The sequence below is a fragment of the Microtus ochrogaster genome, chromosome 2 (genome assembly GCF_000317375.1).
Source record: "Microtus ochrogaster isolate Prairie Vole_2 chromosome 2, MicOch1.0, whole genome shotgun sequence".
Lineage (NCBI taxonomy): Eukaryota > Metazoa > Chordata > Mammalia > Rodentia > Cricetidae > Microtus > Microtus ochrogaster.
Window position 1 is genome coordinate 70,545,869 of NC_022010.1, and position 24,789 is coordinate 70,570,657.

Sequence of the window (24,789 nt, forward strand, 5' to 3'; positions counted from 1 at the left end):
CCCCCCCCCCAGAGACAGGGCCCAAAGGGATCTATCTTATCTTGTGTATAAAGGTGTTTTACATACATGTGTCTGTGTACCACGTTCGTGCAGTGCATGTGGAGGCCAGAAGAGGACATCAGCTCCCCTAGGACTGGGATTACACTTGGGCACTAGGGACTGAGCCCGGCTCTTCTGTAGGAGCAGCAGGAGCTCTCAACCACTGAGCCATCTCTCCAGCTGCTCCCATCTTTTAATTTAGAATTTTCCTGAATTTTATTATTATTATTTTGTTTTTTCGAGACAGGGTTTCCTCTGTGTAGCTTTGTCTGTTCGGGAACTGACTCCAGGCTGGCCTTGAACTCACATAGATCTGCCTGCCTCTGCCCCCCCAAGTGCTGGGATTAAAGGTGTGCGCCACCAATGCCCGACTTCAACTTTATTTTTCCTCACTATTTCTTGTTTAGTTTTACGTCTTAGCGTACATCTTCCAAAAATGCTTGCATTAATTTCTGTTAATTCCTACAGTTGGTTCCCACTCTGTTGCCTGTATTTCCTGGATTTTCCCTTTTTGGAAAGCTTTCAAGAGACTAATGTAGAAAGCAGTAGTCATTCTTTTGTCTTCTGCTCATCTTTGGCTTGTGTTCCTATCTTGGTTTTCATTTCTCTCTAATGTAGTTATATTTATTCCTAGACTCTAGTGTCTAAAAATCTGGTTGACACTGATGGGGGTTTATTTCTTCTTTCTAAGACTTTTGAGCTGATGGGTGCTTCAAGGACTGTGCATTCTTTTTGGTATTTATTTATTGTTATTTTATGTATGTGGGTGTTCTGCTTTCACAGTGTGCTATGCACGTGTGCACTGAGCCCTGTCTCCAGTTCCTGTGTGTCCTTGAGTGCTGCTGGCATCAGCATTAACTGGCACTGAACTGTGAAAGTCACCAAAGGCTACGTCTAGGAAGTCAGCTGTGAGAATCTAGTTACAGGACCTCCAGATGGTTTTGTTTCCTCTTTTTAGAGCAGAGGTCTTAACTGTCCTAATGCTGCTGCCCTTGTTCCTCATGTTGTGGTGACCCCTGTCATAGAATTATCTTACTGCTATGCTGTAGTGCTATTTTGTGTTTTAACAAAAAAAAAAAAAAAAAAAAAGCAAAAAGCTTGCCTGAAGATCAGAGTGTAGAGCTAAGCCACTAGAGGCCAGGCGGTGGGGGCACACATCTTTAATCCCAGTAGTTAGGAGGGAGAGGACGATGGATCTCTGTGAGTTCAAGGTCACCTTGGGATATACTAGATTGAATGCAGTCTCAAAGAGAAACAGAGCTCACACCTTTGATCTCAGCACTTGGGATCCCACACTTTTAATCCCAGCACTAGGAAGATAGAGACAGTAGTGATGTGGCTGGGTGGAGAGAGGAAGATAAGGCAGGAGGAGTCTGGAGCTCAGAGATGCAGTCTGAGGCCGCAGTCTGAAGTAGTCAGTCTAAGGAACAGTCTGAGGATAGGATCGCTCCTTTGGTCTGAGCAGTGGTAGAGGTAAGAACTCTAGTGGCTGGTTGTTGTGCTTCTATGATCTTCCAGCATTAACCCCTCGGTCTGACTCCGGGTTTTTATTAGTAATACCTATTAGAATTTGTGCCATACTGCATCATAACTGTAATTTTGCTATTGTTATGAATTGTACTGTAAATATCTGATGTGCAGGATATATGATGTGGGACCTTTGTGACCTCCGTGGTTGAGATCCACGTGACCCACAGGTTTAGAGGACCCATTATGGGTATTGGTTACCGCAGAGATCCCAATTTATCACTTGGTAAAAGTTTTGGTGTACACACCTTTTAAGAAAAGGATTTTTAAAAAAAATGAAAACATTCACCAAAATGTGTATTTGTATATTCACTCATCCACTTGGTAAGGCTGAGACTCTCCTTATTTTAGGTTGAGCGACGCAGGGGCTCTTGTTTTTAATATGCAGAAGCGAAGAGGAAGAACGGGGAGAGTCAGAAGGCGAAGACGGTGCTGTGACTCCAGAGGAGGTGACTGGGGAGGGGTCCTGTGTGCTCACAGTGTTCCCCGTGGGAGAGCCCTGTGTGGACGAGGGTCTGCTCACACAGAATTAATCCAAAACTTGTCACTTTAGCCTCAGGCAGGTTGAGACAAGGGCAAAAAGCAGCCACTTTCTTCACCAAAATATCACAACAACGATCTCTGGGCAACATAATAAAATTCTTCTCCTCTGAAATCTCTTGAGCCCCCAGCAGTTCAAGTAACGCTTAGCACCACTGTCTTCCCTGTTCCTACTCATATGAATTATTAAGCAGTGATTAAAGCATTCCACTGCTTTCCTAACCCAAAATACCAAAGTCCAAAGTCCTACTAGCAAAAGCATGGTCAGGTCTATCACAGCAATACTGGTACTAATTTCTGTTTTAGTTAGGGTTTCTATTGCTGTGAAGAGACACTTTGAGCACCTCGACTCTTTGTTAAAGATAACATTTAATTGAGGTGGCGACTTATAGTTCAGAGATGCAATTCTTCATTGCCATGGCAGGGAGTGTGGCAGTGTACAGGCAGACATGGTGCTGACTACCTCTTGATCAGAAGGCAGCAAGAAGTAGACTCAGGTACTGGGCGGTATCTTGGTCATAGGAAACCTCAAAGCCTGGCCCCACAGTGACACACTTCCTTCAACAAGACCACACCCACCTCAATAAAGGCACACCTCCTAATAGTGCCTCTCCTTATGAGATTATGGGGGTCAATTACATACAAGTTACCACAGTATATATTTCTCTCTCTCTCTCTGAGACCGAGTATATTAAGCAGAATAACTTGTAGTAGAGGCTGGGAAATGTAGCATCAAGGTTCTGGATAACTTGGTTCCTGGAAAGGGCTGTCTGCCTGCCTCACCAGGTCCTCATGTGGTGAGGACATCTGTGTTCCTCCTACTTTTGTTGGAAAGGGGTGCTGGCCATCAGATCCATGTCTTCAGGCATAAGTGCACGCTGTACCACTGAGATACATCCTCAGTCCCCTCATAAAGCCACCATCATGAAGATCCTCCCTGTGACTTCTTAACCACTGAGCCATCTCTCCAGCCCCACGCTGTGTCTTCTAACCCTGGTTGTTCACTTTAGGACTCCATTTCCAGCTCTCATGAGATCTTCAGTATATATCTAAAAGAAACATAAAATCTAAAAGTCATGTTTATTATGTACCTTTTACTTGTTTTCAGCAGTATTTTATAGCTTTTGATGTGTAAGTTATTATCTATACAAACATATACATATATATTTGGATCTATTAAGAATTTCATATTTTGTCAGGCAGTGGTGGTGCATACCTTTAATCCCAGCACTTGGGAGGCAGAGACAGGTTCTCTAGAGTTTGAGGCCAGCCTGGTCTACAGACTGAGATCCAGGACAGCTTGGGCTACACAGAGAAACCCTGTCTCAAAAAAAAACCCCAAAAAACAAAAAGCAAAAAACAACCCCCCCAATCCAAAATTTATATTTTAGTAGCATTTTTGGAATTTGATTTTTTTAGTTATTACTAATATATGTAAATATAATTAATTTTTTATATATTGATTTTTATCTTACAACTTTGCTAAATTCATATGTTGTTTTGATATTCTTCTTAGATATTCCATGATTATGCTTATGTGTTCTGAAAATTTTGTTTTTCCCCCCACTTTGGTTCTTTTATTTATTTTCCCTTATTACACTGGTTAAATAGCTTTTATCTTTTTGAAGGAAAATGAGAGATGTCTATCTTTTTCTTGTTCCTTATGTTACAGGAGATCACTTAACTTTTCATTATTGTAGGCTATTTGTACACTGTGTGGAGATACATTGCTGTGATTGGTTTAATAAAGAGCTGAACGGGCAATAGCTAGGCGGGAGGTATAGGCACAGAGAGAGGAAGTAGGGGGAGATCATTGAGATGCAGAGGAGATGCCAATGAGACATGGAAGGAGTTGGACATACAGAATGAAAGAGACGTAAAAAGCCACATGGTGAAATGTAGATCAATAGAAACAGGTTAATTTCAGCTTGAGAGCAAGTTAGGAATAAGCCTGAGCTATAGGCCGGGCTTCTGTGGTAACTCTCAGTGTTATTGTTTGGGAGCTGGCTTGCCGGGCAAAGACAGACTCCTTACATTTCCCTGTTGGTGTGGTAGCTGCATGGTGGTGCTGGGAATGGAGCCAGGACTTTAAGTGTGGAGCAGAGGTTCTACCCGGGGCTATAGCCCCTGCCCTGTCATCTCACCCCCTACCAGTGTTTTTGTTGTATGTTATTTATCTGGGCTTGGGAATTTCCTTCTGTCTTTATTAGCTGGTGATTTTTATCAGACTGATGTTAGATTTTTATCAAATATTTTTGTGCATGCATTGAAATAATCATATAGCAAATGACTTTTCTGTTTAGTGTGTATCATTTTCATTTTTAGCGAGATTCATTCCCTTTGTGATCTGCCTGTCTGATACAATGCTGTTAATGTGGTGTGTCCCTGCCTCTCCTGACAGTGAACGAAAGCCACAGACCTGAGTTTATAGAGCTGAAAAGATGGCTGAAAGATAGGAAGTTTGAAGACACTGGCTTAGTACCTGCCTGCTTTCCAGGTGACAGTCTTGTGGAAGGCGGGGATGGGGATGGGGGAGGCAGGGGTGGTTCCTGCAGTGGTTCTGTCATTTCCGGAAGCACATCTATTGCTGTATTTGGGCTTTGCTGTTTGTGCTTTACCCTGCTTTTGTGTGGAAGGCAATGACAGATGAGGAAGAAAACTTACATTTGAAGATGGGGAATAATAAAAGTAAGAAAGATGAAGCCATGAGGCCAGCTGTGGTACACGCCTTTAATCCCAGCATTCAGGAGGCAGAGGCAGAGGCAGAGGCAGGCAAATCTCTGTGAGTTTGAGGCCAGCCTGGGCTATATAATGAGACCTTCTCTCAAATTTAAGAAAAAAGAAAAGGGAAGTAGATGTAGCCATGAATAAAGACAACACGTGAAAACATAAAGTCTTAGCACTTGTGAGAGGGCAGCGTTAGACATGTCTTTAAAGAGCCCATGTGACCGACAGGACTGGTGACCTGAACCTGAAGGGCACACCTCACAGTGCTCACTTTCCTTCACACTTGGGGAACCCTAATTAAACAACCTTGAGATTTTGTCTCACCCCGGTCAGAATGGCTGATGTCAACAAAACACCTGGCAGCACACGCTGGCTGGCTGTGGAGAAAGATGCCCCCATTCACTGCTGGCAGGAAGACAGATGGATCTTCTACTCCAGATACCAGTACAGAGAATCCTCAAAAAAGCTGAAAGGTGAATCTACCATGTGATGGAGCTATATCCACTCCTTGGCATATGTCTCAAGGACTCAACAGATTCTTCTTCAGCCATGTTCATTGCTGCTCTATCCACAGTAGCCAGGAAATGGAAATGGCCTGAATGTTCTTCAGCGGATGAACGAGTAGTCAAAATGATGGTGTGCTCAGTGAAGTTCTGTTCAACTGTACAGAAAAAGGAAAGTGTGAAATTGTAGGGAAATGGATGGACCTAGAAAAGATCACACTGTGTGAGGTAACACAGGCCCAGAAAGGTAAACAGTGGTTCCTATCTCCAAAGCCTCAGATATAAGTGTGGCTGCCACCCACTTTAGGGCAGACCGCCTCAGAGACCACAACTGGACGCACTGCAGAGATCATGGGAACCCAGCCCCAGCAGACACTTCTACACCACAGTGTCTGCGTCTGGGGCTCGGGGAATATCTCTGAGGAAGAACGTGTGTAAGAGCTAGAAACCAGGACGTGCACTGTGCTGTGAAATAGTCTCTCGTGGAAATGACTGCACACACAAGACCAGAACGATGGCAGTAGCAATGGGCGTGATAATGTAGAAGGGGGATACTTTGTGGGTCCCACCGCTAGACGGAGAGTTGATGACTGCTGGGAGGAGAATTTGCCTCACCCAGGCACAAGCTTCCTTATTGATGAGCCAGCACAAAGCGGTCAGCCTTGAAATGAGGGTATTCCTGGAACCTCAGCCTGAAGGAAAGACCTGGGCTGAATCCTCAAAGGCACTTGTGTTCTGAGCGTAGGACTGCTCAGCTGTATCCCTTGAGGTTTGGCAGTGTTTGGGGAACCGTGCAGGCGGGTGGGATTGTCCCAGGCCCAGGAAGGGTGCAGTTATCTGAGGGTGAGGCGTGCTCCAGCCACACTTGAGGTGCTTCTTCTGTGCCATGGTGTGGCTCCAGGGGAGGGACCCTTGGTGTGGCCCTCAGCAAATACTGTCCCTCAGGCAGTTTGGGTCACTTCTCTCATGTTGGAGGAGCACTCTGTCTGCTCCCACGATCATCTGAACCGAGGCAGGTTACCGTTCTCTGGAATTTGATAGCTTCTTGTGGAGGCTAAGTTGGCATTAGTTTGGATCTGTTTCTCGGAAGTTGGGCAATGTCCTATGGACATGGGTGGGCAGCATCTGCAGAGCAGACAATGTGTCCTTCGGGAGGACTCGGGTCTAGGGTAGCAGAGGCAGTTCTGCAGTTGGGACCCATGGTTCTTCACACGCTCGACCATAGCGCTAAAAGCACATGCTACTGGACTTTCCCTCTGGCCGCTCGTTAGCTTCTTTTACCTCCCAGGGTGAATGATTTCCCACGTGGCCCCAGCTGAGAGGTGCGCATGATGGTACTCCCTGTGGGTCATTTGCACATGGTGGCTCTGGAAGATTCGAGCTGCCAGTCTGAATAGCAACACAGAGGATAATTGTCACTTGCAGGTTATAGAGCTGGATGTTTGCCATAGTGAACTGTAAATGCATTCAGGGAGGCAAAGGGGGAAGGGCTTAAGGTAAACTGGAAGGGTTACGTAGTTATTCTGAAACAGTTGTCCACAGCCACAGAATCCCAAGGGCAGTGCGAGTCTAGGGTTGGACACCGACTGCTGGGCATGTGTCTTCTCATGACGACTATGTAAAGTTGGAGTTTAGCAGAATATTTTGTGCTAGTTCCTATTGTAAGACAATTAAGTATGAAGCGTCTCCCTTTTGACTCTCTCTGACTTCACCTGTCAGGATTTGACACAAATGCCTCCATTTTGTTCTTGACAACATTCACAGGACCGTCTTTGGTCAACGTCTCTGCTGGTGTGAACTACATTGTCAGCCAAGGACAGGATGTTTAACTCTGTGTTTGTATGTCAAAGCCTGGTCACTGAGTCACTTTCGTAGGTTGTAGCTCATCCTGGGAAGTGTCAGCATTGTCCCTGTGTCAAGGTCCTTAGATCTTGACCTAGAACCCAGCTTTGCTGTTCCAGGAATGCAAACCCACAGAGAGGCCAGGTTATATTCTAGAACAGCTCCTGATCCCATCTTTCCTGGGAGGGAGAGCCAAGAGACCCACCTGCAGCATAGCACTGCTAGGACCTTTTTTCAGTCCTGAAGGGGCCCCCCAAATCTCTAAGATACAGTAGGATTTACCCCTCCATGTTTTGATTCTTCTAGGAACAGGAAGAGGGCTGATGAGCAGAACGTCACTACAGGTGAGAATGGCTTCTTTACCCTGGAGGTTCAAGATTGACTTTGTTTTGTGCATGCATGCATGCGTGCATGTGTGTGTGTGTGTGTATGTACATGTATGTGCGTGTGCATGTGTGTGTATGTATGTGCATGTATGTGTGTGTATGTATGTGCATGTATGTGTGTGTGTATGTACATGTGCATGTATGTTGCTCGCATGAAGGGAATCAAATGTGCTTCTCCTATGTAGCCATATCTCTTAATTACCAAATAGATATGTTGGTTAAGATTATGCCAAGGAAGCCTGGTTTGCTGTGTAAAGACAGACATCCAAGTCCTTCTGCTGACACAGCATTGAAAGTTGTTTGTTGTCATTTAAACAAGCATAGAGGGGACAGATAATCAGTCCTCAGGACCACGACCTTCAGTCTTGTCGCTCTGAGTTTTAATTACAGGAGGGGACAGGTTGGAGTGCTGGTTTTCTGCCCCTCCTTTTGAGGATGGTCTGGCCCCAAGGGCTGCTAAGGTATGAAGGCCTGCTGTCTTTTCCCTGGCCCTGTGCTCTCTTGAGTGAATGCTTAGGAGGAAGAGTCAGCCCGGGTAGGGCGCTGAGTATACCGCAGCACATTAGAGCTTAGATGGGGTCTGTGATGGTGGTGTGGGCTGCTCTTGTCTGGCATGTGTGCTGTGCCGGAGAGCAGGAACATGCGGAGAAGGAACACGCGGAGAAGGAACACGCTGGGAGTCGGCCCTAGAGCCCATCCCACAGCATGGCTCCAGGCCTCCAGCTTCTGTTTCCTTGCCTGGAAAATGACTTTGATGATGTAACTCATCTCTGTGGTCCCCTTTTTCTTTTCTTTCTTTTTTTTTGTGCTATCTAAAAGTACTGTCCACTATACATTTTTCTCCACAGTTACAAATCAATTTATTTATTTTAAAATCACATACATTTGTTTATCAAAATGTTTTTGTGCTGGTGTTTGTGCTTGGGGTAGTTCCTAGGCTAAACACACATTTTGCTACAAAGCTATAGCCAAGTCCCTAAGTTTATTTTTAAATTCCTTAATTTATCTCAGTTTAGTCCTGTGTGTGTGTATAGCCAAAAGAATGTACATTTCTGTGCTGTAATTTTATAATGCTGTTTTGTTTTCTTTTATCGTTTTTAAATGTGTAATCCAGTACTCATGAGTAGAGCCATACTAGGGTGTAGTATTTCTACTTTTTATTACTTAAACCACTTTAAAATAAAGATTATCTGTGTGTGTTTTCATGATGTGCGTGCGTGTGCATGCGTGGAACAGGACAGCTCTGGAGCTGGTTCTCTCCGTCCTCCTTTCCACGGGCTCTGGGGCTGAGCTCAGCCACCAGGCTTGTGTGGTAAGTGCTCTTCCCTTGACTATTTCTGTTTCCGAGGCTGTCACTAGGACGAAGAGCCAGAGAGCTGTAGCTGGCATGCGCAGCCGTGCTGGGGGGGGACCACACCTAGACTGTGAAGTCACAGCCACGCTGGCTGTTCTTCCAGTTTTTGAGGTTGGGTTTTTGTACGTAGTCCAGCCTGGCTGGAGTTGAGCATGTAACTCAGGCCAGTCGCAAATGCTCCATCCTTCTGCTCCCACCTCTGCAGTGCTGGGGTTCCGGTGTATGCCGCCATGGTACCTGGGCCCAGGCACTTTAAGATGTGTGTTTTTATGAAACTTTTTGAAAGTAGAGATGTATGTTATATGCAGTGCGAGGTACAGATCCTGAATGTGTATTTGATACATTATATATTATACATATTTTATAATGAGTCTGCTCAAGTTTTTTTTTTTGTTGTTGTTGTTGTTGTTGTGATAAACACTGACCAAAAGCAGCTTGCGGAATGAGTTAATAGTACATCCTCAAGGGAGGTCAGGGTAGGGCCTCTGGCTGGAACCTGAAGGCAGGGACTGAAACAGAGACCATGGGAACCGCTTCCTGTCTTGCTTTTCATGGCTTGTTCTGCCTGCTTTCTTGTACAGTATGGGACCACCTGCCCGGGGCTGCATCCCCCACAGTAGGATGTACCCTCACATCAGTCATTAATGAAGAGAATGCCCTACAGGGGTGCCCACAGGCCAGCCCACAGCAGGCGATCTCTCAGTTCAGGCTTCCTGTCCCACATAACTCTAGTTCATTTCAAGTTGACAAAAACTAACCAGTATCACCTTGACACAAAAATATGCCATCATTAAATCATAGCTCCTCTGTTCTTGTTTCTCTCCAAGATCCCGTGGTAACACCGTAGTATAAACCATAGAGTGACAGGCAGAGTCACAGCCTTGGAAAAATCAAGGACTGGTTAAGATAGCACCGCCAGGCACACTGCCTTCCCTCCTCCTCCAGCTGCCTCTGGACCTTGGCTGCTCTCCTCCTCCATGGCCTGGTTTCTCCTTAGTGCAGGGACCAGGCCTTCAGCTTTTATCCTGGGCAACAAGACCCTCTACAGAGATGTCACCTCTACGCTGTGATGGCCCTTACCCTTTGGGATCTTGGCTGACCCGAAGTTGATGGTCACCCTCGTCCACTGTGCACTCTGGTACCCACAGTGAAGCAGGCCCACAAGCTGAGGCAGCTGCAGAGACAGGAGTGGGCTGGGCACCAGGCTGGATGAGTAGTCCTTGTGGTAAGAGGACTGGACGGATGGACAGCTGGTGGAGAAGGACAGCAGGCAGGTGACAGCTGGCACTGGGCCTAGCAGCCCTCCTCCCAGACCTCATGGCCTGCTGTGGCTCCCACCTCTCAGTATGTCTGCATTGTAGCTCTGCCTTCCTCTTCTTGGGGCTGCTGCCATCTGATGTCACAGTCGGGGGTGGCCCTCCAGGAATTAAGGACAAACTAGAGAGGTTCTTTGGCCAATGTGAGAAGATTTGGACTGAAGTGGGAGGGAATGTTATCATTCCTGGTCAGGTACAGGCCTTGATGACGGGTTCTGTGATGCAGAGCCTTTTGTTAGATGCAGCTGCTTCCCACGAGCCAGTTGACAGCTTAATGAGATTTAACATCTATTAGACATGATACATATAGGTGTCCAATCTCCCTGGTCTGCTGTTTCAACATGGACACTGCTGAGGTCCCAGGATACACATGATATGAAGCAATATTGGAAAAGAAGCTATGGCTACACCATCACTAGCCCATTCTGCTCCCTGTTTCAGGATGCCTTGCAGCTCTGGACACAGGAGCTGAGCAGAAGCAAAGGCTTCTCCAGTCATCTTCCCATTGGTCAGGCACAAACCCTTCTTCCACTGCTCTCTGGAGAGCCAGGAGATCAGGAGCCTGACAGCTTGTGATTATGCGAGGCAAGTTCTTCAGAACTTCCCATTGGTCACAAACCTTATGCCTTAGCCCTAATAATGTGCTTTATCCATCTTGTGCAAATGCTAACACCCTGAAGAGTTCTGAAGGTGTAAGTCGCAAACAATGCCACACCAGTTTGGAATTATGATTAATAGGGTGATATTTATTTAAAGGGGAAAAAACAGATAACCGTCCCAGACAACAGCCCTCTGCGCAATCAGGAAGGAGTCTAGTCACCGGAAATGGAGCAGGAAGTGAAGAGAGTGAGAAGGGAAGTGGCTGCTTTTTTAAAGGGAGAGAGACCACGCCCCAATGGGCTGGTATCTCAGCGGCTATAGGCTGGAGGAGCGGAAGCACCTCCTGCAACAGAGTTCCAAGGACAGATGCTGTGAAATGAGCAAGTGTTATCCTTGGCTCATCCATGAGAAGCTGCTGCTTTGTATGCGGGTGTGAGAGACACACAAGAACATTGTTCAGAGTTGCACATCCATAAAGAGTATAGCCTGCCAAAGACAGCACACATCCCGTGAGCTCTGAGGGGCTGAGGACATTCCTAGTTCACTGCTTTCTGTGTGGGATGATAGCATTTATAATGGCAAATTCAGGAAGCTTTAAGGGCAGGCTTGGCGGCCCTCACCTTAATGGAAGCAGAGGCAGGCAAATCTCTGAATTCAAGGCCAGTCTGGTCTACAGAGTGAGTTCCAGGCTAGTCAGGGCTAGGTACATAGAGAGACCGAGTCTCAAAACTAAGTAAGTAAGTAAATAGATAAACAAATCTTTTGGATTTCTTGGTATTCCTTTCTTTTCACAGAAGACAATAGGTTTTTTTCTGGGGCCTGGACATGCTAGGTGAGATGTGCCTCTTCGCTGGGGCAGCCTTCTTCAGGAAGAAGATCCATTCAAGGAAATAGCTGATGATACAAGTGTTTACAGGAGTGGGGCCTTCTAATGTTCGTAAGAAACATTACTGAATAGAATATGATCTGAAAGTGAGGCTTGAGAAGAAGTGGACTATCAAAGTACAGGCCGCCGATCACGTGTGATTCGAATTAATGAATTGCAGTACTTTATCCACCATGTTCAATTCTTTCTTTTCCTGTGGGTAACACTCCTACTGTAAACCACACTGTGGTAAAGTGGAAGTGTGCTGTCAGGGAAAGCTGTGCTATCCATGTGCAGAACTGAATGCAGTCTTTTAAGAAAGAGGCTGAAGCAAGACAAAGTATAGAGAGATATTTTTGTTAATATTATTTCTAAAATATTTAAACACATTTTCATTAATTTTCTTTAATGCCTAAGTAAGTCCTGCAAGACTGTTCTAATTCTCATCAGACCTGTTTTAGGTGTGCAGCAATGAACAGAGAAGTCACACAGGCAAAGTCAGAAGTTCTTATATCTGTTACCTAGTTGTCTTTCTCAGTTGGCTTCCATTTTTATATTTTGTTTATTATTATATAAAATGTATCTTTTGGTGGTTTGAATTCTTTTATTTTTAAAAATACTTTATTCCGGCTATTTTAGTTTTATTTGTTTCAAAGAAATTCTGAGCCATGAAAATATTTGTTACAATAAACAAGATTCTTGGGACTTAGAGGAAAAAAATTAAATACTTCCTAAGCCCAAAAGGGAAGAACCAAAGCTTAAAAACAGCCATGCTCAATCAGAGCCCAGCAGTGCATCCCGGGATTGTGTAGCTCATTGTCTGGCCTGGGACTCACTCATATCTTCTGGGCTCTGCCTTCCATAGTAACTTGTTTTGTAGGCTGAGGCCAGCTTCACTCTGCACCTGCTGCTGTCCTTGGTGGTCATCTCCTTCTCCTGGCTCTCTAATACACTGTGGAGTGTCCACTGAAGTTGAGGCCGTATCTCTACCAATGACCTCTCCTGGCTTCTGACATTGCCAGACCTCAACTTCTCTTCATGGCCTCTTCAGTCATGATGTTTCTATTGCAGCAGAGGCTGCACCTTCATCAGTGACCTTTCATGGATCTTACAGTGCTGAGCCTTAGCTCTTCATGATCCCTTCCTGCCTTCAAACCAGTGCCGTTTGAAGGATTCCCCACTGGACCACAGCCTCTATGTCCTGGTGCTGAGGAAGTACTCCCCAGGTTTATTTCAGTGATGCTGGTCTCTTGTTAATCACAGCTAATTTTTAAGCCAAGCTAATTATCATTGATTGTCTTGGTAAAGCAAAGATTTTACTTCCACAGAGTCTAGCATAGGAATGGCCCTAATATAGTCTGTGCTTCTCTCATTGCGAGCCAGGCCTGCTCTATTTGCACTCTGGGGGGGCTCTTGATATGTAAAGATGCCATTCTGTGTTTGCAAAGCTGAGGTGTCCTAAACTCTACTTTCTCTTTGGCAAGGAGGGACAGATGATTATTTCATTGCCTGAGAGCTGTCTGCTCACCACGGACACTGTGATTCGAAGCTCCGTAGGCCCCTACATCAAGAAGTAAGTGACCACTTGCACAACTGGTGTGATTCGAAGCTCCCTAGGGCCCTACATCAAGAAGTAAGTGACCATACCTTGCACACCTGGTCTGATTCGAAGCTCCGTAATGCCCTACATCAAGAAGTAAGTGACCATACCTTTACAGCTGGTGGGATTTGAAGCTCTGTAGGGTCCTATATCCAGAAGTGACCACACCTTGCTCAGCTGGTATGATTCGAAGCTCCATAGGGCCTTATATCAAGAAGTTAGTGACCCTTGCACAACTGGTGCCAGTGTGAACAGTTCCTTGAGAGTTTCTGCCATTGGCAGATGTGCCATTACTGACATGGCATGAGGACCCAGTTCTTGTCCAGCCTAGAAACACTTGGTGTGATTTGAAAGATTTATTCTCTTCTAGGTTTGCTCTCAGTTCACTGGGAACTGTGTTTCTAAGGTCTTCAGTAGGCTGCCTGGGGTGTGGGTGTGAACCCTGTCTTTATTTACTAAGAAGTGAACATGAAATGGAATGGTGTACATGATGCATCTTACAGATGCTTCTTCCCTGTCTTGGTTGACCCTATTGTACCTGCTTGACTTCTTCAGCTGTGAACAGATTTGGCCTTAGGGAAGAGTTGGCTTTAGTTAGGGATGAAGGAGAACAGGCAATGTGGGATTTGACACTGGGGAGAAGTTGGCTTTAGTTAGGGATGAAGGAGAGCAGGCAGTATGGGATTTGGCACTGGGGAGGAGTTGGCTTTAGTTAGGGATGAAGGAGAGCAGACAGTGTGGGATTTGGCATTAGGGAGGAACTGGACTTAGGGATGAAGGAGAGGCAATGTAGGATTTGATGTTAGGAAGGAGTTGGCTTTAGTTAGGGGTGAAAGTGATCAGAGAGTGTAGGTTGAGATCCTTGTTCTGGGCACATGGTGATGAGCTTTGGTTTGGAGGCATCTTGAGCAAAGAGTGAGAACCTCAGCAGAAGTGATTTCTACATTTTGAGGGTTCAACCAAAGATTGTGCTGTTATATAGTCCCCACCCCCATTCTTTATGGGCCTGTGTAGAGGCAAGGGTGCTCTGAATCCTTATTTTCTGAGAGGTTGCAATAGAAGTGGGTGACGTGGGAATCTGGACTTCAAAAGGGAATGATAGCATTGCGAAGCCTGTGTACGCCATAGGGGCTGATTTGTGAGTAATTATTCAGATGCAGCTACATAATTTATATTAGAACCCATAAGTTTAGGACAGAAGCTCAAAGTGTCTAATGGGCGGGCAGTTTCTGTCTGGTTGGCATTGCCCAGTAGAACTCCAACAGTGGTGGAGATGCTTTGTTTCGCATTATCCAAGATGCGAGTCACAAATGCCTTCTGAGTAACTGGAATGTGGCTTGTTTTATTAAAATGCCTCTTAAGCACTGCTTAACTATAAATAATTTAAATCAAAATAGTTGCGTGAGCCAGTGTTCACTGGGTTGGATGCTGCATCTCTGGATCTTTCTACCTCTCACACTTCCTGTAGTATATGTCTTTACAAGGTGAAACCCAGGAGCTTATAGAGAAAGTTTCAGCTGTGTGGTGGTGGTGCACGCCTTTAATCCCAGCCCTTGGGAGGCAGAGGCAGGCGATCTCTGTGAGTTTGAAGCCTGTAACTGGAAGGTTTTCATCCCACCTGGTCCTGCAGCCACTCCTAAAATAACCACTTAATATTAATTACATACTGTTTGGTCTGTTAGCTCAGGCTTATTATTAACCAACTCTTACAACTTAAATTTACCCCTTTCTATTATTCTATACTTTTTACTACCAGGCTCATCGCTTGTTACCTCACATCTTGCTTGTCTAACAGCTGCTGTATCCCTCAACTCCACCTTCTTTCTTTCTGTATTCAGTTTGACTTTCCCACCTTGCTATATTCTTCCCTGCCATAGGCCAAAGCAACTTCTTTATTAACCAATGGTAATAAAACATATTCACAGCATACAGAAGGGCATCCCACATCATTGTCCAGCCTGGTCTATAGAGTGAGTTCCAGGACAGCTAGAGCTACACAGAGAAACCCTGTCTCAGAAAAAAAGGAGGGATAGGGAGAAAGAAAGAAAAAAGCTTTCACCAGGAAAACCAGGCTGGAAACAAGATTTCTTTCTTTCTTTCATTTATTTAATTTTTGAAAAACGACTCTTAACTACTAACCACAGAAATGGCATTGGTGGGAAAGAGAACATAGACCATGTTGGGTGTGCTCTAGAGAGAACTTAGACTGTGTTGGGTGTGCTCTAGAGAGAGAACATAGACCATGTTGGGTGTGCTCTGGAGAGAACATAGACCGTGTTGGGTGTGCTCTGGAGAGAACATAGACCGTGTTGGGTGCACTGGAGAGAACATAGACCATGTAGGGTGTGCTCTGGAGAGAACATAGACCGTGTTGGGTGTGCTCTGGAGAGAACATAGACCGTGTTGGGTGCACTGGAGAGAACATAGACCATGTAGGGTGTGCTCTGGGGAGAACATAGACCATGTTGGGTGCTCTGGACAGGCACAGCCATAGGAAAGATGCCTCTGTCTTGGGTAGAGCGTTGACAACTTGAGCACATTCCCTCTGAAGCAAACCAAACTGTTTGGCCGAGGCTACACTTTAATTCCTTCGATTTGTCTTCATTTTACAAGGTGGAAGCCTCCTCCATCTCCCCTGCTGGCCCTGTGCACATTTTTAGTCTCAGAGAAGCACACAGGTGATCAGTCCCTTTGGAAGTCTTACCTGGACATTTTACCCTCTTCGTACACCTGCCCGGTCTGCTGGGAGCCGGAAGTGGTAGATCTTCTGCCCGAACCTTTAAGGACAAAGGCGGAGGAACAGAGAGCCCACGTGCAGGACTTGTTTGTCTCCTCCAGAGCCTTCTTCACCTCCCTGCAGCCTCTGTTTGCGGAGTCTGTGGACAACATTTTCAGCTACAGTGCCTTCCTGTGGGCCTGGTGCACTGTGAACACCAGAGCTGTGTACCTGCGGTCCACGAGGCAGGACAGCCTTTCTGCAGAGCCAGACACATGCGCGCTTGCTCCCTACTTGGATCTGCTCAACCATAGCCCGCATGTCCAGGTGAGAAGCTGGCATGGACATGTGTCCTGTTGTTTTAGAATTCCAACATGTGGAGTCGAGAATGAAGTAGTGGAGGTGTAAGCTGCTTCAGGTAACCATGTTAGACCAATCTTTCTGCAGCCACATTTTGTTCCCAGCCCTGATGTAATTCTAGCAAGCTCTCTGCGTTTGTATTGCACTGCTCTCCAGGCCTGCAAGGCCCTGTGCTGAGCCCCTGGGCCTTTCAGCCCAGACTGTCTTTCCTTCCCAGCCTTCAGGACCCTGTGGTCTAGCTTTCCTTCCCAGCCTTCCAGGACAGGGGTGCTGTCTAGCTTTCCTTCCTGCCCCACCCCTTTTACACTTGGTGGTGTAGCTGTCTGCTCGTGTGTCTTTGTTCTGACTGGGGATTGTCTGTGCCTCTCCAATGGACTCAAGGCTTTATGGCCTTCTGTTGTTCCTCTTTGAAGCCTCAGTGGCCAGGACAAGGCTTGATTATGGAGCAGATGAGAACCTGTGTGAACAGGAGTCTGCGGGCCATGAAAGAACTCCTAATGATAGCCACAATGCCCTTTCCCTCAGCCCTTTTCTCACTGGACACACTGGAGATAAATGTGTTTGCATGGCGTGCTGGGAGAAAGGCTAGCCGAGGAAGGCCAGCCTTGGAGGGCCGAGAGGAAGCGCTCCGTCAGCTCACCCGAAACCTATTTAGGGTTTGGGATCTGCACCTTTGCTGTCTCCTAAGAGACACGCCACCAGGAAGAGATCAGTGTCACCTTGTCATTTCACACGGCAGTGGGAAGATCCCGGAAGGTCCTGCTTGTCTTCTTGGCCCTGGGAGGCATTTCCCACAGTCTCCAGCACGCGAGTCCAGTGTTAGGTGAAAGGTCATAGGATGCTGGACATTGGGGCTCAGTCCCCAGCCGCTTCGCTTTGATCTTATTGGTGTGTTTGTGGGCATTTGCACTTCAGTGATTTTCTAGACAATCATGGGAGGACATGACCACAGCTGGACGATGGGAGCCTGAGGGCCAGAGCTGCAAAAGACCTTTGTAGGCTCATGGACTATAAACAAATGAAACTGTGGCCAAGTCCAGCCTCACAGTTTTTGACAACCGATGGTCTTAGCACCACCACATTGTCTTCTATTCCTGACCAGAGTCAGAGGCCATGTGTTTGGCCATTTTCAGAGCCCGTGGTTGGACCTCCTCCCTCATCAACAGGTAAAGATGAGATGAGGAAACAGGCCCAAGTGCAGCTGTACCGTTCCCCACCTGTGGCCGACTTTGTCACCGGGCATTTCAAACTGCATCGTACTACAGTTAATATGGTAACTTGGTGAGCCTTTGAGATTAGGTTAAAATGAGAAATCTTACACCTTTCCCCTGTAGGTAAAAGCAGCATTCAATGAGAAAACCGGCTGCTATGAGATCAGAACGGCCTCACGCTGTCGGAAACATGAGGAAGTGTTTATCTGCTATGGCCCCCATGATAACCAGCGGCTGCTCCTGGAGTACGGCTTTGTGTCCGCCTGCAATCCTCACGCCTGTGTTCCTGTCCCTGGAGGTTGGTGTCGTGTCCTGCTGTAGTAGAAGGAGGCTGGAAGGGCTTCATTCACTTATGGCTTCAGGGAGCACTAGCCTTGCCTCTGCTGATTGGATGTCTGTGTTGCAGTAAAGACAACAAAACTGATTGGTTCTGAGGCTGCGATGAACTGAGAAGGTGGAGTGGGAGGAGAGCTGCTTAGGAAGTGATTGACAGTCATAGCTGAGCGGATGCAGATCTCTGTACTGAGCAGAAACTTAGTAAGCCCACATGGGTGAGTGGCTGGAGCGTCCCAGCATATAGTCGAGGTATTTATGTATAGGCTCCAATGGATGTAGACCTTCTCAGAGATGCTGTCCACCCTCTAGGCAGAACGACCATTATGCTTCTTAGATTAGAGATAGAAGGGCCTGAACCGGGCCACTGAGATGGGTCCGTGGGTAAAGGGGCTTGCCGCAAAGCCTAATGGTGTGAGTTCAATTCTCAGGACCTGCAGGGAGGAGAGGAGGAGAGAACCGATCGCTGCAAATTGTCTTAGGCCTTCACACACATGTGTGGTGCACACACAACACATAAAATAAATACGTGTAATAATTTTTTAAAAGGAAAATGCGAGCAGGGCCTTGTACAGTGAGTCAGAGAGCCAGCTCTGAGATGGCCTCATTCGAGGTCTTGCAGTTGCCGTACGATGGTTCTAACTGTAGACAGTTGCCGGGTAAACCACTGAACAGCAGCTACATTGGTTAGAAGTGGCCTGAGGATCAGCTCAGAGGCAGGACAGTTGCCTGGCATCTGCAAGTCCCTCACTGAAGGAAAGGGAAGGCTCGTTTTTGTCAGAATTACACCCAAAGCCCTGTTTTGTTTTTGTTTTTATAAAATGCAGAACTGAACTTATCATCACTTCCAAACAGACATCTTTTGTTTGCTCTCTCCTTCAAAAACATTTGTCGGTTTTCACACGTTCACGTGTGGCTACAGCTGCTAATCATGGACTGCTGCAGACAGAGTTGCCATCCGTCCTCCCTGTGTTCCTGTGCAGCCTCTTCCTGGCTCTGTCTCCCAGCAGAGGCTCTGGCGTCTTGGTCTTCGTCTTCGCTTGTTCTACTGTGGATATGCTTAGTGGTGGTGGTGTGTATCTGTGTGTGCTTGTGTGTGCGTGTGTTTGTGTGTGCACACGTGTGTATGCGCATGCGTGTGTATGTATGTGTGTCTGTGTGTGCACATGTGTGTATGCGTGTGCATGTGTGTGCGTGTATGTGTGTGCATGTGTGTGTGTATGTGCGTGCGTGTGTGTGTGTGTGTGTGTGTGTGTGTGTGTGTGTTTGTGTATGTGTGTGTGTGAACCTCGCTTCTCCGCATTCTGCCCTCAGCCTTGGAAACCTTACATCTTTTCAGGGACCCCGACCTCGGGAGTTGCCCTGAGGAGGACACTGAGGAGGAAGCACTCTTGATTATACGGGGTGGTTATGGGAGGGAAGTCAGCTGGAGGGCATGCATTGAGTTCTGTCCTCTGACATCATCTCTCTCCGACCTAGAGACGCTGGTTAAGTACCTCCCCACAGCCGACAAACAGGTGCACAGGAAGATGTCCATTCTGAAGGAGCGCGGCTTTACAGAGTGAGTGCTTTTGGAATTTCCATGCAAACACTGGGGGTTCTGGTCCTGCCTCTGTATTAGCTGATGGCTGGGTATTTATTAGGTCTTACCCTGTGCTAAAGTTGTGCTCGGTGTTGTGGACACTCAAGGTGAGAGACAGACCCCAAACTCACCCTCTGACATCTTCTTTTCTGTATAAATCATAGTTTTCCATGGCTTGCAACTGTGAGGCTGCTGGCTGGGGTAGCTGCGTGTTTGCTCTCCGGGATGACCTGAGGCCTCACTGTGAACTGTGGTGTGGTTACCAGGCCTCTTGCTGTGGTCCCCTAAACCAAGTTCAATGTCTTACAGAAATTGATTGGAAAATGGCTTTTCACCCTGTCTTAGGGTTACTATTGCTGTGATAAAACACCATGATCAAAAGCAGGCTGGAGAGGAGAGGGTTTATTTTGTTTACAGTTCTACATCATAGTCTGTCACTGAAGGAAGTCAGGACAGGAATTCAAACAGGGCTGGAACCTGTAGGGGCTGATTCAGGAGCCATGGAGGGAGCTGCTTGCTGGCTTGTTCTCAGAGGCTTGCTCAGCCTGTTTTCTTACAGAACCCAGGACCAGCAGCCCAGGACGGCAGGCACCACCCATCATGGACTGGGGCCTTCCCCAACAACCACTAAGAGCCTTATAGGCAAACCTATAGCTTGATCTTACTGAGAGATTTTTCTTAATTGAAATTCCCTCTTGTCCAGTGACCCTAGCTTGTGTCAAGTTGGCAAAACCATACCAGAAGAGTCAGAACACAAGTTCCATTGTGTAGAATGAACCGCAGACTGTCCTGTACCCTGGCTTTATTCACAGAATCCGCAGACTCAGTATCTCACACTACTTTGACTTTTGTGGAGGTGACCTAACATCTGTGCCTGGTTAAAGCCACTGCCGGGGTCCTTAGGTGTTCGCCATGGTGCCGTTTCTGAGTGCTAGATTTGCTGATGCTGGTCTTCTCTTGTAGAAATCTGAGTGCTAGATTTGCTGATGCCGGTCTTCTCTTGTAGAAATCTGACATTTGGATGGGATGGACCGTCTTGGAGGCTGCTCACAGCTCTTAAGTTGCTGTGTCTGGAAGCTGAGAAATTGTAAGTTTCACCTGCATTGCTTTTCTTTGTTTCCTGAGATGGGGTTTCTCTGTGTAGCCCTGGCTGTCCCAGAACTCACTGTAGACCAGGCTGGGCTTGAACTCAGAGATCTATCTGCTCTGTCTCCTGAGTGCTGGGATTGAAGGTGTGTGCTACCACAGCCCGGCTACTGCATTGCTTTTCCTCGGTGCCTGCTTCTTGGTAAACATTAAAGGCGTTTGTCTGGGGAGTTTGCAGTGGAGGGCAGAAGAGCAGGCTGTGCCCTGGTGCTGCTGTTGTGAGAACCCACCCAGCCTTTAGGAGTACTCTGCACTCTGGTCAGCTGTCCCCAGGTGTCCCCTGGTGACCTGGTGCTGCTGTTGAGTACCCACCCAGCCTTTAGGAGTACTCTCTCTGGTCAGGTGTCCCCAGGTGTCCCCTGGTGACCCAGTGCTGACAGTCTGAGTAAGTGCCTATGTGCTGTCAGCATGGGCACGCAAAAGGCATGTCTCTGAGTAGGCGGGTTTTCCTTGCAGCAAGCAAGTACATAACTGTGCCCTGTCTGGTCCCGTGTTTCCCCCACCCCTGGTTCTCTCCTGGGGTTGATCTAGAAGCCCTGCTGAAGGGCTGTTCCATGAGAGGAGGCAGGTAGAGGAGCCCCAGTGCAGACATGCACCCTGGTTAGGCTCCTTAATATCCCTAAGGAACTACCAGTGGCTTCTCAGAGCTGCCTGTCTACCCTCATGGCTGTGCTCTGGTCATCACTGGAACTCCTCCAGGCCCAGGACTGGTTTGACAGCAGCTGCCTTACTGCTGCCCAGTATGTTAGGCAAGTATCCAGCAGTGAGTAGGAACAGCCCCGGCACAGCTCTGTCGTTCTTCCGGCACGTCTTACTCTTTCCTATGGGGACTCAGAAGTAAGTTTCCTCCTGGTCTTAATCCCAGAAATGTAGTTGAGTCATGTTCCGAGCTGATTGGCACCACAGCAGTTTTACTTACATGGGAATTAAATTTTTTAAAAAATAATTACATATAGAAATATTGAAAAAATTAAGAAAAAGTTAGTTGTAGATAAAGAAAAATAGAAAAATATGTATGCACAATTGTCTGTCTTATCATTTTTTACTGTATGTAGGCAAGTGTGTTATAGAACGTGAAAAAAGTCTCACAATTGGTTTCCAGCCATGTGGACTGTAGGTGACACTTGCCACAGTCAGTGCTCTGTTGCTGTGAAGACACCATGACCACAGCACCTTTGTAAAAAGAAGCATTTACCTGGGGCTGGAAGGCAGTTTTAGGGGCTGAGGAGGTTTGAATATGAGGCCCCATGGACTCATTTGTTTGAACAGTTGGCCCACAGGGAGTGGCACTATTAGGAGGTGTGGCCTTCTAGAGTAGGTGTGGCCTCATTGTAGGAAGTGTGCACTGTGGGGCAGGCTTTGAGATCTCATATGCACAAGCACACAGTCTCCTGCTGCTGCCTGCAGATCAAGATATAGAACTCCTAGCTCCTTCTCTAGCACCATGTCTGTCTGTGCTGCGTATTTCCCACCATGACAATGATGATGACATCTGAAACTGGAAGCTTCCCCAGTTAAATGTTTTCATTTATAAGAGTTGCTGTGGTCACAGTGTCTCTTCACAGCAAGAGAAACCCTGACTAAATCAGAGGTTTAGTCTATTTTCATCATGGCGGGGAGGATGGTGGCATGCAGAGAGACAAAGTGCCTGAGAGGAAGCGGAGAGTTCCACATCTAGACCTGCAGGCAGCAGGAAGAGAGAGCCACTGGGCCTGGCTTGGACTTTTCAAACTTCAAAGCCCACCCCCAGTGACATAATTCCTACATCAACAAGACCACACCTCCTGATAGTGCCATTCTCTGTGCTTGTAGGGGCCAATTACATTCAGATTACCACACTGTGGCTTCTGTTCAGGAACTGCAGTGGTATCACAGGTTTAGGGGCGAGCCTCCTGTGCCTCCTATGCTCAGAGGAACAGGGGCATGGCTGTCTCCTGTAGCTGGGGGACCTGCCGAACCGATCTTGTTGGACATTCTGATTCTAGTACGTCCTGGAAAAAGGTACTTCTTGGTGAAGTGATCTCAGATGCAAACGAGAAGACAAGCTTGGGTGTGGCCCGGAAAATATGCTCTGACTTCATCGAGGAGACCCGTGCTGTGCTGCGCAAGGTGCGTCCCTGATGCTGCTGGGCCCAGTTCCAGCCCCGACAGTCGTGAGACTCTCCCAACAGTAAATGTTTGGTCACCTTTATATGGGATGGTGTTAGCAGAGTTACACCTAAAGTTATATATACAGTGCCAGGGAGACCGCCCAACAGACACTTGTGCTAGTGCAAGGGCCAGAGTTCAGATCCCAGCACATGTAGCAGTCGGGTGTGGCAGCTGGCGTTCCTGTAACTCAGCCAGCCTCAAGGGAGAGACTGTGGATCACACTACAGGTGGACAGCAGTAGGAGCTGACACTCAGCCTCTGGCCAAACCATGTGCGGGCACAGGCCAGTCTGGAAGGTTTACATGTAGTGTGGGATGTGCGGGCCAGTCTGGAAGGTTTACATACCATGTTTGATGCATGGGCCGGTCTGGAAGGTTTACATGCTGTATGTGAGTCACAGGCCAATCTGGAAGGTTTACATACCATGTATGATGCACAGGCCAGCCTGGAAGGTTACATGCTGTGTGTGATACATGGGCCAGTCTGGAAGGTTTACATGCTGTGTGTGATACATGGGCCAGTCTGGAAGGTTCACATGCAGTGTGTGATGCCCGATGGTGCTTTGGTGTATGCTCACCGTGTGGAATTGTCTAGTCAAACTGCTGAACAGTATTTTCCAGACTACAGCTCTCGGAATCTGTTTCTTGACATGCAGTGCGCGTCTTGTGCCTAACTGAGGTCACGTGTTGTACAGGGACTCTGCTGTCTGTTCCTCTTGTCTAGGTAAACTGTGTTTCTTGACTGACATCACCAGTCTCACCACCATTTACGTGGTGCTCACTGTTCTTTACAGACATAAAAACCTGAAGACCTTGGCTTTGTGCCTGACTTTACCCAGTGTTCTCCAGGCTCTTTCTTGTCACAAATAAGGGCTCCTCCCCCCCCCCTTTTTGTGATATTGGGGATGGGACCCAGGTCCTCACACCTGCTAGACACACCGTCTAAACTTGAGCCCTGTCACTGCCCTCATTCCCATTTAAGAATATACCTCTGTGAAGTATAGCAACATTTCTTTATCCATTCATCACTGGGCACTTAGATCAAGACTTAAATTTTGCCTCATGTTTTGTCATTGCCTGATTTCTTAATGATAGTGTTTCAAATATCCTTCTTTAACTTCATAATTTTTTTTGTTTTAATGAGAAATCAGTTTATAAGAAATGTGACTATTAAAATTCAGAAGTTTGTGCATTTTGAAGATTTTATGCTAAGTGAGAAGAAAAGCACAAAAGGACAAGGGCTATCCACTTACAGGGTTCCCAGGCCAGGGAACCCAGGGCTCTGGGGAGGGAGCTGGCTTCCTCAAGTGATCTGGGCGACTTAAGGCCATTGACTGTCTGCCTCAAAGCAGTTAAAACCATAAATTTTATAATGCATTTCTAGAATATTAAAAAGTTAAAAATTACTTTCAGGTCTCTGACATGAAGGAAGGAAACATGCTGCTGGTAAATCAACTCGCTTTGGTGGAAGCCTTGTGGATGGAGGAGCTGAGGATTCTCCAGGCCTCTGCTGAGATTGTGAGCAGTTTATGATCCCCCTTCCCCGACATCACTGGGAGCCTGTGATCCCTCCTGTGGAGGGTGTACTTTCCTCGCTTTTGCTGAGGTTGGACTAAATAGACTCATATGACGTCCTTTGCAGTCTTCGGATGGTTTCTAATAAACATTTAATGTTTCTCCCTCTGCTTTTCTTATATGTAGAGAACTTTCAAGAGCTCTCATGGGATGGAATGGCAGCTGCTCTCGGCCCTGGGAAGTATGTCTGTCCTGAGCAGAGGAGGGTTCTAGGTGCTGGGTAACTGAGGACAGACATGCACTGTCTGTGTCAACACTTCCCTGCCTGCGTCAGTGGGGAAGGAACAGCATGGAAGTGATGAACTGAGGAGTGGGAGGCTAGACAGGCAGGTAGCCCGCTGTGGTCTGTCTCCTGGTGTCAGCCCGCTGTGGTCTGTCTCCTGGTGTCAGCCCGCTGTGGTCTGTCTCCTGGTGTCA

The 24,789-nt window shown here is 47.0% G+C and overlaps 1 protein-coding gene across 3 annotated transcripts in view; it reads left to right on the forward strand.

Annotated features, from left to right (window-relative positions):
* The window catches only part of Setd4 (SET domain containing 4), a 25,081-nt gene extending 601 nt beyond the window's left edge, over positions 1-24,480 (forward strand). The window contains exons 2-11 of one of the 3 annotated variants that reach the window (XM_005345178.3): positions 1,918-2,015; positions 4,508-4,603; positions 7,485-7,522; positions 13,184-13,272; positions 15,913-16,342; positions 17,710-17,884; positions 19,399-19,480; positions 20,508-20,588; positions 22,633-22,756; positions 24,211-24,480. In XM_005345178.3, the coding sequence (XP_005345235.2) occupies positions 1,918-2,015; positions 4,508-4,603; positions 7,485-7,522; positions 13,184-13,272; positions 15,913-16,342; positions 17,710-17,884; positions 19,399-19,480; positions 20,508-20,588; positions 22,633-22,756; positions 24,211-24,330 (1,333 nt within the window). In that variant the 3' untranslated portion in view covers positions 24,331-24,480. Of the gene's footprint in view, positions 1-1,917; positions 2,016-4,507; positions 4,604-7,484; positions 7,523-13,183; positions 13,273-15,912; positions 16,343-17,709; positions 17,885-19,398; positions 19,481-20,507; positions 20,589-22,632; positions 22,757-24,210 lie in introns of those variants that run through there. The other 2 variants (XM_026783560.1, XR_003377726.1) reach the window with 2 other exon arrangements.
* Positions 24,481-24,789: the final 309 nt, after the last annotated feature.